Here is a 14742-nt window from a genome sequence, read left to right as displayed (position 1 = left end):
GAGAGAAGTTGTGTGTTTGTTTGTTCATGGCATTTCAGTGATAGATGTTATATAAACGGTGGATATAACGCTGGGTTTGGAAATCGTTTGAAAATGATAGATGGCGCTGTCCCGGTGCTAAAAGATGCCAGACATGAACTGCGTGCGGTAAGTCAAACTACACTGACCAAACTTATAAACGCAACACTTTTGTTTTTGCCCCTATTTTTCATGAGCTGAACTCAAAGATCTAAGACTTGTTCTATGTACACAAAAGGCCTTTTTCTCTCAAATATTGTTCACAAATCTGTCTAAATCTGTGTTAGTGAGCACTTCTCCTTTGCCGAGACAATCCATCCACCTCACAGGTGTGGCATATCAAGATGCTGATTAGACAGCATGATTATTGCCAGGGCTTTTTTGGCTCACATTCGCCCTCCACCATTTCTGTTGACGGGGGTGGGTGGTGCATGGTCGGGTCTGTTGACCGGGGGAATGGCATGCATACATGTCCTCTGCATTCGCGTTGTGTGCATTCGCATTTATAATACATCCGTCTGAGCGGCCCAAGCCTCCGTTCCAGCCCCATACGTTAGCGGCCCACCGGGAAAACTCCCGGAACGCCAGATGGCCAGTCCGCCCCTGATTATTGCACAGTTATGCCTTAGGCTGGCCACAATAAAATGTGCAGTTTTATCACACAGCACAATGCCACAGATGCCGCAAGTTTTGAGGGAGCGTGCAATTGGCATGCTGAGTGCAGGAATGTCCACCAGAGCTGTTGCCCGTGAATTGAATGTTCATTTCTCTACCATAAGCCGTCTCCAAAGGCGTTTCAGAGAATTTGGCAGTACATCCAACCGGCCTCACAACCGCAGACCACATGTAACCAAACCAGCCCAGGACTTCCACATCCAGCATCTTCACCTCCAAGATCGTCTGAGACCAGCCACCCGGACCACTGCTGCAACAATCTGTTTGCATAACCAAAGAATTTCTGCACAAACTGTCAGAAACCGTCTTAGGGAAGCTCATCTGCATGCTCATCGTCCTCATCAAGGTCTCGACCTGACTGCATTTCGTCGTCGTAACTGACTTGAGTTGGCAAATGCTCTCATTCGATGGCGTCTGGCACTTTGGAGGGGTGTTCTCTTCACGGATGAATCCCGGTTTTCACTGTACAGGGCAGATGGCAGACAGCGTGTATGGCTTCGTGTGGGTGAGTGGTTTGCTGATGTCAACGTTGTGGATCGAGTGGCCCATGGTGGCGGTGGGGTTATGGTATGGGCAGGCATATGTTATGGACAACCGAACACAGGTGCATTTTATTGATGGCATTTTGAATGCACAGAGATACCGTGACAAGATCCTGAGGCCCATTGTTGTGCCATTCATCCATGACCATCACATCATGTTGCAGCATGATGTGAAAAAAGCACCTTTTATTGTGACAAGCCTAAGGCACACCTGTGCAATAATCATGCTGTCTAATCAGCATCTTGATATGCTACACCTGTGCGGTGGATGGATTATCTCGGCAAAGGAGAAGTGCTCACTAACACAGATTTAGAGAGATTTGTGAACAATATGTGAGAGAAATAGGCCTTTTGTGTACATAGAAAAAGTCTTAGATCTTTGAGTTCAGCTCATGAAAAATGGGGGCAAAAACAAAAGTGTTGCGTTTATAATTTTGGTCAGTGCAAGTCATATGTCTGTGTTTTGTTGGCAATCGGCGTGTATGTGCATAATGTAAAAAACACGAAGGGATTATTGAGATGATGTATTGTGTGCTCGTGCTGTAGTTCCGTCCCCCTGCCTGCCTCCAGCAGCTTGTCTTTTTCCAGAAATAATCGTATAGCTGTATCTCTCTTTTATAAATTTGATCAAACTAAATACTCTTCGAAGATACGACGTATGCAATACTACCGTATAGGCACTCAAGATTAATGTGAGATTGGCAGAATCTGCGAGTGTTACCCAAGCTTTAAGATCTTAAGGTGTAAACAGGGTCAGACTGATATCCCTCTCATCAGAAATGAATACAATGCGGTGAAATTGATTTTTAAAGTTAAGTCAGTTGAAAACACAGAAAACCTCAAACACGTCACACCAGTCCAGACTCAGATAAGAGCCCAGAATGTGTTTGTGTGTGTTGAAGAGCAGCGTGTGTGATGCTTTCCTCCTCCGCTTCATTATTAGCATTTGCTGATCGCAAAGCAAAGAGTTTCAGCCGCTCCTGGAGTGACCCCACCCCCGTCAAGCCTGACTCTCTCCATGACTCCAGAGACAGTGAGTCCACACACACACATTGTCTTTTTTCTGATTTGATCACTTGCACATTACTTTACGTTCAGACCGCCGCCGTTGAGAGCGTCAAAAATCGCTCTGGCCGCCCTGCCAGCAACGCTGTAGAAAGAGTCTTGGGCGCGCTGACGCTCTGATGTAGATCGAAATCTTATCTTGTATTTAAAGGGGCCGCAAGCAAACAAGCTTGTTGATCTTGTGCAGACTGACCACAAGAAATTGATCGGTGGAAAGAACTTTATTGTAGTTACATGTTTGCTAACGAAATAAACCAATATAAAAGCCATTTGTGTGGTGTGGCTTTTGTGTTCATGGTTAAGTGCTAGTCTAATTTCAACATTATAGGAGACATTTACTAGCCTTGGTCTTTAATTAACATTAATTTGTGTGCAATTTACATTACAAACTCTCCTGGTCGACGGCCGCGGTCTGAACGCACAGTTATTGTTCACTGCAACAAAACACACATACATTTACATTTACATTTAGTTATTTAGCAGACGCTTTTATCCAAAGCAATGGAAGCGATTGGAACAACATAAGGACAACAAAAAGCATAAGTGCAATAAAAACAAACTGGTCTCATATAGCCTACCACAGTATACAGAGCTAAGGTTTTTTTTTTTGAAAGAGTAGACATACACAGGTGGACCTCACGAACCCAGTCGAGAATATGTCCGGGTCATATTTTATCTCCCCCAAAATGTGTACTGTATGTATTTATACTGTATAGGCTACAGCCAAAAAATTAAGAGACCACTTCAAAATTATTTTCAGTTTTTCAAAATTTACTATTTATAGATATGTGTAAAATGATCAGATTTGTTTCATTCTTTAAACTACTGACAACATTTCTTAAAAAAATGTTTTACATGTATTTTAGGATCAGTTCAAAAATGAATATTTGATTGAAACCGTTTATTAATGACAGCTTTCACGTTTTCACATTCTCTCAGTCTTTCATATTACTGTTGGGTGACTTTGTCACTCCTGACTTTGTTTCTATTAAAATTTAACAGGTACTGTGCTGGAATTGCTACAATGCAGAAATGCTATTTAAAAGCAAAGTTTTTAGGACCTATTTTAGGACATTTTGGATTTTTGCATTGTGTCACAGTAATAAGAACTCAGTGCTTAATTATTGATAATAATGCCTAAGAAGCCCTACTGGTTCTAACAAAAATATTCAATATGCAAAATATATTTTCTGTCAGTCTTGACAGGTTTGAGACATGCACACATATACAAAAACACAAGCACAAAAAATACAAAGACACATTCATGCTTTGGCCAACATCCTCACTCAGACACTGTTTTCATTTTGTTCTCAGCATCTGTGTGTAAATCTGTGTCTATGGGTGTGTTTAAACATAGCATTAAAATCCCTGACTTGTTTTAAGGTTTTCTGTTGCTCTTGACGTCTTCAAACCTCTTTCTCACAAACAACGAGCAGAAGGGGGTCACATTAGAACTCTTACTTTTTAAGACATGAATTATACAATGCATCTCATCTCAGACCAGTCATTTGTTGCTTTCATGCCTGCGTGCGTTTCTGCCCGCGTGCATGTGCTCTCGTCCCCAGGTGGAGACCTTCAGGCATCATCTGGCAACCTAGATGAAGAAGACTGTGATGACGTGGACTGGGAGGAAGAGAGAGAGATGGAAAAAGCAGCCTGCGAGGGCGACGATTTCATCCCACCCAAAATCATGGTGCGTGTATCCTGCCATGACACGGGGCAGATGACCTCCTCACGACCTGCTTGTTACAAAGAGCTGTTTGATCACGGACGGGCTCATTAATAAGCATATGTTCTATTCATCTTTGTTTTTGAACAGCTAATTTCATCCAAAGTACCAAAGGCAGAGTACGTTCCAAACATCATCCGCCGGGACGACCCATCCATAATTCCTATTCTCTACGTGAGTAGTTTATTGACGCAGTCACACGCGCGATCAAAGGCTACCCAAGTTTTATAATCTAGTACAAAGGCCCTCGTGTTAATTCTCTTTTCCAGTCAGCTCTCTCATGTAAGTTTTAGTAGTGCAAATCATCATTTGAGGTTGCCCTGGCGACTGCTTTGTAATGCAGAGGACTTAGTGCTGACATTATGCTAAAATTGTGATAAACAATAAATAAAAGTGTCACCTCCTATTTACCAGCATATACTTTCTTGCATCGTTCATGCATGCCCTGTTTTCTCTCCACAGGATCACGAACATGCCACCTTTGATGATATACTAGGTATATTATGATAAATGTGTTTCTGCGCGCATGCCTGCTGCCGTTTGTTTACTATGAAAATGCCGGATTGTAATTTCATTCCCTTGTTAATTCTCACTCTCGCTCATCTTTTTCTCTCTCTCCCCACTTCTGTGCTTTCTATCTTCTCTCATCTCTGCTCTTCAGAGGAGATTGAAAAGAAGCTCACCGCCTACAGAAAAGGCTGCAAAATCTGGAACATGCTTATCTTCTGTCAGGTTGGAAAAATATGTGTTGTAATTTGCATATCTGGCTTGTTTAGAAGTGTTCATGTGGTGTTTTTATGTGCACGTAAGGGTGCAGTGTGTAAATTGGCTCTTTTGTATTCTCCAGGGAGGTCCGGGTCATCTTTACCTATTGAAGAATAAGGTGGCCACATTTGCAAAGGTGGAGAAGGAGGAGGACATGATACAGTGAGTGGTCTTCTTTCCAAAGTTAAAACAAATGATAGACTATAATATCTATGAAATGTCATTTATTCTTGCTGTAATTGTCTGGAACGTTCATGCGCAGGTTCTGGAAAAGACTTGGCAGATTGATGAGTTTATTAAATCCAGAGCCCAACCTCATCCACATAATGGGCTGCTATGTGCTGGGAAATGCAAATGGTGAAAAGGTAGATAATGTATACACACTCATTTCAAAATTGCAGTTTAAAAAGACGAAAGCAATATTTTGTCTGTCAGTGTTAACATAAGAACTAAATTCATGCTACAGTACTTGTACTTATTATACAGTATACTGTATATATATTCTTTAGCACTCATGGTATAAGAAATGTAGGAGTGCATTTAGGGTCAAACTGGGATTTGATGACAAGAGATGGAGGGTGCCAGATTGACAGCCAACTGTTCTGTGACTGACAGATAGACAGTCTGTCACCCCACAGCCCCCGCATTTCTCTGCCTGGCACACTCGCACAAAAACATTCACAAACACATACACACACCCTTTGGCCACTGTAGCTCTGGACATGTAATTGGTTGTGTCAGGCTGGATGTACACTGTTGTACAGTGATGGTATCAGACAGTACTAGCATTGGATTTTACAATGTGTACCATGGTGGTATGGTATCCATTCCTCAAAAATTCTTTCTTAATAGCTCTATGATATATTAACTAAATTCTGTAGACCAAGAGGAGCTCCATTATGGACAACAATCTATTTAAGAATTAGCGAAGTATTTCTACAAATCATTATTAAGCACATTTTATAATGGAACATCATTACCGTGATAAGATTTAGAATGCTGTGTATGCTGTGTGTCATTTGGTGGTCTTCTAATAAAGGAACTACGGTCCTGTCTTTTCATTTTAGTTTTGTAGTTCCAGTTCCTTTCATGTCTATACGGTTTCAGTGTTAAAGTTGCGGATGTGCATTTAAAGAAATCGCTAAAATTATCAGCACAGACTATATATACATTATTCCACGGTCTGTTTGAATACTCGATTCTGATTGGCTGGAAGGTGTGCATTAAAACCCTTTAGCGCACGGGTAGCTCCAGTCAGTTTGATTACATTTGAAATTAACTAACAAAATAACTGTAATTTTCACCTGTTTGATCTAAAATTACACTGTAAACATCAATAAAAGCTTTAACTTGGCAAATGACCGTGGTATAAGCGGGATAATCCACAGCTAGCCGTGCATTAAAGGATCCGCTTCGCGTCGGGTGGTTCTTGGCCTCGCATTAAAACCCTTTAACGCACGGCTAGCTGTGGATTCAAGGATTCAAGTTTATCTGTATAGTGCTTTTTACAATGTTGCATTGTTTCAAAGCAACTTTATATGAAAAAGAAAACACAAAAGAGGAAAATGATATGTAAAGAATACAAACAGAGAGGACCATCCTAATAAAGCACTGTTAATGGAATTTGCTTTACCCTAAGGTATTATAATGGTAGTCTCCCGGTAAGCAAGCCAACACAGCAACAGGAACCAAAACTCCACTGATGAATAAATGGAGAAAAACCAAGAAACTAGTCTCAGCCGGGAGGGCCAGTTCTCCTCTGACGCATTACAGCTGCAGTCAGTGACATTTGATAAGAGATGCCTCTTAGACTTTATCCACTGATGTCACTGTAGCAGTGTTCCCTTTGAAAGGTTATTGTTGTATTTCCATTATTGTTTTGTTTTATATTTATATATTATTTTCTTATCAGTTTTTGTCTGCCTGGACATTGGCAATCAAACCCCAGGTAAACTATCCTTGTATGATACAACCTGTTGATTGAAGTGGCCACAGTTTTCGGACTTAATTGCATGTAGACATGGCAAGCACGAACCCGTAGTGCTTACCCACTCTCACACAGACGTGTACCTTGCTAGAATTTCTGCCACTTGAGCAATTCAGCCAACTGGTTTCTGCAGGCAGGTCCACAGAGAGCACAATAACAACATGGAGGCTTTTTTGCTGCATTTAGCAATTTTCCCCCGCTGTCCTCTCTGCAGTGGCCTGTTACTTCAGGAGTGGAGCTGAGGTGGTGTTTCTTTATATAGATTCTTACCAGGTGCAGCAAATATCCCCTGTGTCAAGTTCTCTTTGCTTTGATGTAACACTCCTGCTTTTGTTCTTTGTGGTGTTAATGTCAGATAATCACTAATGCATTGTTTCAGTGATTTGTGTTACTGTTAGGCAGAAGCAGGCGGCCATATGTCTTCTGTGTTCTATACCAGAAAGATGATAAGTCTTTAACAACTGCCCGTAGACTGTGTATGAAATAGAAAGAATCTGCTTAGTTTTATCATAATTGTGCCTATGCCTAATTTGATTTAAAAAAAAAATTGTATTGGTTTTATTCATTTTTAGGGGCTTATCCAGTTTTAATGACGAGCTAGACCAATCAAAGGCCAGCTAAAACAACAAATACAAGCTTATGCTTGTTTATGCTATTTTGTCTTGCCAGTAGGTTTAACTTTTAATGTTAACACTTTCTCTGGCGTCTTTCCTATTTGGCTTGTGCTGATAAAACAGGGTTCTTAATGGCAGCACTTTGTTTAGTAATGGTTTGGAAATGGCCTGGCCCAAAGGGCTGACACTTATCTTCACTACGGAAAAAATCAAATTGATTAGGAGCATGGGGATTCACTAGGCGATCTGTGGCTTTCATGATTGATGAAAGAGGTGGAGAGGAGCTTCTTGTACATATGAATTGTGGAAACACCAGATGAGGGATAATGCTGACAGCCACCACAAAAACAGAAATCGAAGGATTGAGAGGGGAATGGCAGGAGGCAGATAATGCACTCTGAAAGCTTTGTCCTGATATGAAGGATTTTAATTGACATTACCAGACCCCGTCCAGCGGAGGTCGACCACAGCATGGCAGAACAAGTTTAACTCTTAACCGTTGGCTTCTGTTCACTTCCCACTGGTGTGTAAAGCACACACACCATATGGCTCCCATTAGCAGGCTATGAAATTAAAATAACATCACAGTCAACCAGAGCTGCGGTGCCAGAATCATTTTAACTAGTTGTATTTTGATGTTAAATTGTTGGCATTTTTAAGGGAGAGTTCACATAAAATTGACAGTTCTTTCATGATTTACTCAACCTTATGCCATTCCACACCTGCCTTACTTTCTTCTGCATGACACGAAAGAAGATATTTTGACCCCATTGACTTCCATTGAACAACTAAGACATGTCTCAAAATATCTCCTTTTGGTTTCCACAGAAGAAAGTATCATATACAGGTTTTGAACAATATGAGGTTGAATAAATGGTGACAGATCCAAATAGCATGGAATGTCTAAGCACGTCTATATCCAACAATATTTATACACAACAGTATATCAATTGTTTTAAAAACAGTACCAAGGACTTGGCTTATGAATATTAATTAGCCCTACATTGACATCACAGCTTCATAGTCCCCATGCCACTGAACCAGAAGTGCATTGAGTAATAAAAGTTTTTCACATTTTCACTTCTTGAACTTTCTGTTTCTTTGTCTGTTTTTGTTTTTAATAACTGCGAAAATTGTAATGAACTCACAAAACGTTTTCCCTCTTCCTCAGCTTTTTCAAAACCTCAAGCGACTCATGAAACCACGAGTCATTGAATTTAAGTCTCCTCTGGAACTATCAGCACAGGGTGAGTGTACTGCACACACACACATACATTGTTGACCATCTCAGACAGAAACAGATGATTATACCATACAGTGCATCGATATACTGTGCTACACTACACTATACTATACACCTAAGGGCCTCTATACTACAGTTTTTGTTCTTTGCTGAAGTGGAGAAAAGAAGTTTGTGACTGAGTTTAGATCTTTAGTTTTGATCTTTTTTTACAAATATGCTTTTGTAAAAAAAATTAAACAAAGACATTGCAAATTCAATAGCGTTTAGCTTACCTCATCTTCACTCTTTGTTGTCATGCTTTTCGTAGTTCTTGAGAGCATCCTTTGATGCAAAAATCAACCGTCATTGATAATGCCTTTCCCTATTCTCTCTTTTCCCTAACTCGATCATGCAATGTTTTTGTTTATATTATCTATTTTTTATGCAGAAATTAAATAAACCCCAAAAGATCCCCATGTCAAAGAAGGCAGTACCCCAGAACGCAGCCCCCTATAAAGTAATGGCTATGGACCAATGGTAGATCGAAGGTGTTTACCGGGCAGACCAAACATTTCTGGAAAGTTCACTTTGGTTTACTGCAGTTTTCTTTTTTGGCCAAATTTGTTCGATATTGCATCACACTTTCGTTCTTCAATTTCACCTGATGTATATTGACACCTTAATTCATCAGGCTGTACCAGGCAGACAAATAAACCCTTAAATGTCAGATTACGTGAGCCGAAACCTTTGTGCCAGGTGAACTCTGACCCCAACACCATTTTCCCATTGATTTAATCTTCAATTAAAACCTCATTATCACTCCCGCTGTTTCTCTCTTCATTGGACTCAGGAGGCCATCTCTCTCCTCTCTCTCCTTTCCCATCCTCCTTTGTCCCCTATGGACGCTGCGCAGTTTGATTCTCACTGTTGAGGATAATTACCACTGTTTTAAATAGAGAACAGTATTTAAAACACCCACAAACGCCTAGAAATGCTTCCTAATATAGATGTATTTTACACAGCGGATGGTGCAGTAGACGTGATATACTGCCTGTGATTTTATCATCTTGATATATTTAGGGGAGCTAAAAATACTCTCTCTGTTCTCAGGTAAGGAGATGATCGAGATGTACTTTGACTTCCGCCTGTACCGTCTGTGGAAGAGCCGCCAGCACTCCAAACTTCTCGACTACGATGACCTTCTGTGACATTGTGGCATGGATTTAAGAAGCCCAAGAGGCAGGTAGCTTACTTTAGGGCCCACGCGCCAACGTTCCCTCCCGAAAGAGCCTAGGCAATGTCCTGAGGTGGAGGATGGAGATGAGCTTGAGGATGGTGGATGACGTTCGGAAGACGTTTCCACCTTCGGATGTAAGGAGAGGGGAAGCAGCCATTACTGTTAGGTGCTGTATGTTCACCCCGTCTAAGTACAAGAGGAACATTCGCTAGATAACTTGATCTTATCTTTTAGCCTTTGTAAAGGTATGGACAATGTTCTTCGGTTTCTGTGCGAAAAGCGAAGAGGATGGAAAAATTGGACATTTTTAGGAAATATTCGTGAGTAGTCGTGTTTGTGGTAAACTAACAGGGACAGTAATACAAGGTTCATTTTCTAAACAAGACTAGATTTGACGTATTACAAGTACAGGTAAACTGTGGAACTACAGATCTGTTGTTTTTACTTATCCACTCTATAGAATAACTACTGTCCTTTACATTTCAGCGTAAAAATATTGCACAGTTTAATTTTTGAAATGATTACGGTGTTTTACTGGGATTCTTGAGAGGGAGGAAAACTCAGGTTTCATTTTATTTCTGACTTCCCTCAAGAGACAGTTGTTCAGTCAGAATGATTGAGTTTCCTGAGCTGGGATGAAATAACACTCATGACTGATTGAGTAAGTTTTAGATTTCTATAGATTTAGTTTGCAGATCCATTGTCAACATTTCTACATATTAATTGTGTAATCATGTGTCATGTTAAGGCATGTGTAGACAGAGCTCATTATAGATACATTTTGTCTTGTGGTGTCTTTTAACATTTACCGTCGGTGGACATCTTTCAAATTTTGTAGTATCTTAGACAAACATTTAATTAGATGTTTTAAATAATTCAGTTAAAAATAGACAACAGTGGACGATGAATTTCTCGCAGATTGCGTCATGTTTGTTTTGTATTCCTCTGGTTGTGTTTTGTCACATGAATTTATGTATTTGTCACAAGCTGTTCTTAGGTCTTCAATATCGCAGGCATCTCTGTTTTATGCTGTTTTCTCTGTAGCTGGAGGAAAAGTGATAATATTTACATCTCATAAGTTAAATCGCAATTGTATCTGCAACATTTCTTTTTGCATAGTAGTAGTACTAAATGTGACCGTGACCACGTTTTAGATATAAAGCTTTTCACACTTGCTGTTTAATTTAAAAATAGTATACAAGATAGTACACTTAGACTCTAAAGTGGTTCTCCGGGGAGGGAAATGTTCTCTTAACTCTCGTGTTGGTGCGTGGGTGTTTTTTGGACGCACCAGAGAGATAACAAGATAGATTGGTAGATAGTTGTTCTTTAATGGTCACTTGCAGCTGGTACAATAATGGTATTAGAATGCTGCCAGATATATAATCTGCAGTGTGGTTACTCCATTGCAATATCTATTTGCAGAGGTTTTCAGTAGCCCTTTAGAACAACAAACAGTCTAAATGTGGCCTTGAGTTGTTGATGTGCAGAATTACATGTACAGTATGTGTGTGCTTGTATACTGTGTTTGGGAGTGTGGCTTTTCAAGTTTAGAGATGTGGAAAAGGGCACTGAGATGTGATTTCATGCATCTGTGTTTTCCTTGTGTTGAGTTGTCACACTTTTTTGATCTCGTGCAGCCACCCAGAAAATCAAATAAAGCACAAAGGCATATCTATGTACTTGTAGGTCCATCAGAGTAGTGGAGTGTGTTCTCTTGAGATAAAATCAAAGCAATCCAACCACTCCTTTACTGAGGAAATCAAAACATTGTTGTTTCAGACAAGTGCTTGCCTTCATATGTAATACAATTGTTTCATTGTATCAAATTGCGTAATACAAAACCTTTGTGTTTTGACTTTTGGCTCATTTCGATTTATGTAATCTTTTCTACACTATTTCTACCAAAGCCATTGAATGCCATTATTATGTCAAAAAGGATAAATATACAGCCGCAGAAAAATTAAGAGAACATTTCAAATTTATTTTCAGTTTTTCGGAATTTACTATTTATAAATAGTAAATATATCTAAAAATACATACAGTATATGTAACACGGTCATTTTTGTTTCATTCTATGAACTACTAACAATATTTCTAACAAATTTTAAATTAAAAACATTATTTCTATTCGCATTTATTTGCAGAAAATGAAAACTGGAGAAACGGGTCAAAATAACAGAAAAGATGTTTCGTATTTTCTCAAATACTGCAAACACAGTTCACTTTTAAGCAATACAACAGTAATATTTGTACATTCATTTGGGAAGTTCAAAAATTATTTTTTATGTGATAACCTCAATTTTATCGAAGTTTTCATGTGTCTTGTCATGCTGTCAGTCTTTCACATTGCTGTTGAATGACTTTATGTCACTCCTGATGTTTGACACGACTGAAATGACCACAAAACATCTAGAAATGCTCTCTCTCTTAATTCTCTTAATTTTTTGCAGCTGTATATATTTATATTTAATATAATATTGTGGGAGTAATAGAAGATATAATTAGATTTAGAAGGTTTCTTATTGTGTGGTGTCTCAGATAAAGTGCAGTCAATAAGAAATATGTTCCATAAATACTCAGCTTGAGGTTCTGTGAAAGATCTATGAACCCCACCACCACCACTCGCAATAAGACATTTAGTGTGGCCTATGGCCTTGTGTTGAGTTTATTATGTAGGCATGGCTAAAACCTTTGAGAGAAACTTTACATATTCAATTTAGCATATGTGTGTGGGGGTCTGAAAGTAATGAAAGCAGAATATAATGGAAAGCTCAGCTCAGCACTTTACTCTGAGGTTACTCCATTTAAAATCGCATGTGTGTTTCGTTCATAATACATCCATCTTGAGCGATTTTGTAGCAATGGTAACCTTAACCGTATTGTTTCTAGGGAAGACTGTAGTGCTTGTACTCTTGTCTGAATCTTTGGATGCTGATCATGTTTTCAACAGCCTCCATTTTAACCACAAATGCTGGCTTTGCGGCATGATGATGGAGGATGTCAGTAGGCTTTGTTCAATGACAACGTTTACATGCACCCTCATAATACCATTATAATAGGATTTTGGCAATATTGTGATACACTTTACCTCATGTAAACGCAATCATTCGATCAAAATAATGCGATTAAGCTCATAATCACAGTAAGCATAATCGAAGTAACATGTCATGTGGCATATGCTGATTTTAATCGCAATATGCATGTAAACACCTTAATCGCATTTATGCTGCTCTGACCAAGGCACTCGTGCTTCTGTCATGCATCGTAAGCGCAAATTCATGGTAAACATGACAGTCTAAAGTTTTACCATCAACACAACTTACTGTCAGCAGTCTGTCCCCTTATCTTCATATGGAAACAGCGCGAACGCGATGACAGCGTACACAAACGCTGTGGAGGCATTTTCATCATGTTTATATATTTATCACAGCACAGAATAACTATGAAACAAATCCGGATGAAGGCATTTAGCATTTGACGCGAATACATTAAAACGATAGCCAGTAACACACCTACTGTACCCGAGACCATTGTTTGTGCTGTGTATTATAGCAAATAATCAGACTAATAAAACTTTCATGTAAATGGGAATTCTCATGTCATGTAAACATGTTACTGCAATTAAGTACTTACTCTGATTATTGGAGATAATCGCATTATTGGTGCGCATGTAAACGTAGTCATTGTTATCTGAAAGATTCAGGCAGGGTTTGTCTCACTTTAATGTTGACAGTACAAATAATTGATGATTCCCATATGAAACAATAAAATAATTTGTGAGTTATGATGTTATGTTATTGCAGTAATATTGATATGAATAATTTCTGAACTTTAATATGAATATAGTATTGACAGACATGACATGAATTATGAAAACATATACTGTATAGCCAAAACTTGAAGGGTTTGTTGATGTGTTGAAATGTAATGTCTGCAAATGATTCTCTCTGGTTTAATGTGATACCTGGTTCAGGGACAGAAAATACTTCAAGGAGACATTTGTTAATGGCTGGACCATGTTAGACTACTTGAAAATGTAAAATCTTTTATTTCAGCATTTCAAAGCAGAACAAAATTATTTTACTTTTTCCTTCTCCTGCTGCTCTAAGGTGACGTCCTGCTGTTTGATGTGATGTTGTTGATTAGATTAAGTGTGGAATGATTGACAGCATCATGATTGCACAGTTGGACACTTCAGCGCATTATGTTTTTAGTAGAAATGTTTTTACAAAGGACGTGCTATGTCTTTCTTATATTCTCTAGTGTGAGTCTAATCACTATTCTAAGCATTTTCAGTAGCAATGATAATAGTCTCTACCTAGAAAGATACAATATCTGGAAAGTGTTGAAAATGTATGACTGTAACATGTTCTCTTAGTCTGGCTAAATTGCCAAATATTTCACAGTGTCTAGTTCAACGGTCATTTCTTGAGGAAACTAGCTCATCTTGTTATTTTTGCTACTTAAAGACTGGATGTAAAAGTTTCTTACTCTTTATTAGCACAGTATTTGCATAAGTTGTATTCAGGAAGGTAGTTTGCTGTAAAACTGTACTTTATGAAAAGGTTGTTTTTCCTTGTGCAACCACTTCACAGCAATGAAAATGTTTCCTAATCTGTTTTACAGTAAAATGTACCCAGTTTTAAGTGGAATTTTGTCCTGAGTCTTCTTTTCTCTCCTTGACTGTGGTTTTTAAAAAGAAAAAAATGATCAGTGAACAAACACATGTTTATAACAAAACAAAAAATCTGAAGTGCGTGAAACCAAATAGCCAGCCATATCCACAAAGGAAAAGGAGATTTAAAGAGATATAAATATGGATGGCTATTACTCAGAGTTGGAGTTATCCTAGTGCTTCACTTCTATCCAAATATAATCTCCAAAT

At 38.9% G+C, this 14742-nt stretch overlaps 1 protein-coding gene across 3 annotated transcripts in view; it reads left to right on the top strand.

Annotated features, from left to right (window-relative positions):
* nsmfb (NMDA receptor synaptonuclear signaling and neuronal migration factor b) overlaps positions 1-14503 on the top strand; it is a 37663-nt gene extending 23160 nt beyond the window's left edge. For all 3 annotated transcript variants that reach the window (XM_057355703.1, XM_057355699.1, XM_057355695.1), the window contains 9 exons: positions 2179-2268; positions 3866-3993; positions 4120-4203; positions 4492-4525; positions 4691-4761; positions 4877-4956; positions 5057-5159; positions 8567-8642; positions 9728-14503. In XM_057355703.1, coding sequence (XP_057211686.1) covers positions 2179-2268; positions 3866-3993; positions 4120-4203; positions 4492-4525; positions 4691-4761; positions 4877-4956; positions 5057-5159; positions 8567-8642; positions 9728-9825 — 764 coding nt within the window. In that variant the 3' untranslated portion in view covers positions 9826-14503. The remainder of the gene's footprint in view (positions 1-2178; positions 2269-3865; positions 3994-4119; positions 4204-4491; positions 4526-4690; positions 4762-4876; positions 4957-5056; positions 5160-8566; positions 8643-9727) is intronic.
* Positions 14504-14742: the final 239 nt, after the last annotated feature.

This window comes from Triplophysa rosa, linkage group LG2 (assembly GCF_024868665.1).
Source record: "Triplophysa rosa linkage group LG2, Trosa_1v2, whole genome shotgun sequence".
In the NCBI taxonomy this organism is placed as follows: Eukaryota; Metazoa; Chordata; class Actinopteri; order Cypriniformes; family Nemacheilidae; genus Triplophysa; species Triplophysa rosa.
Note: the sequence above shows the minus strand (reverse complement) of the source record. Positions and strands in the feature narration are given on the sequence as shown.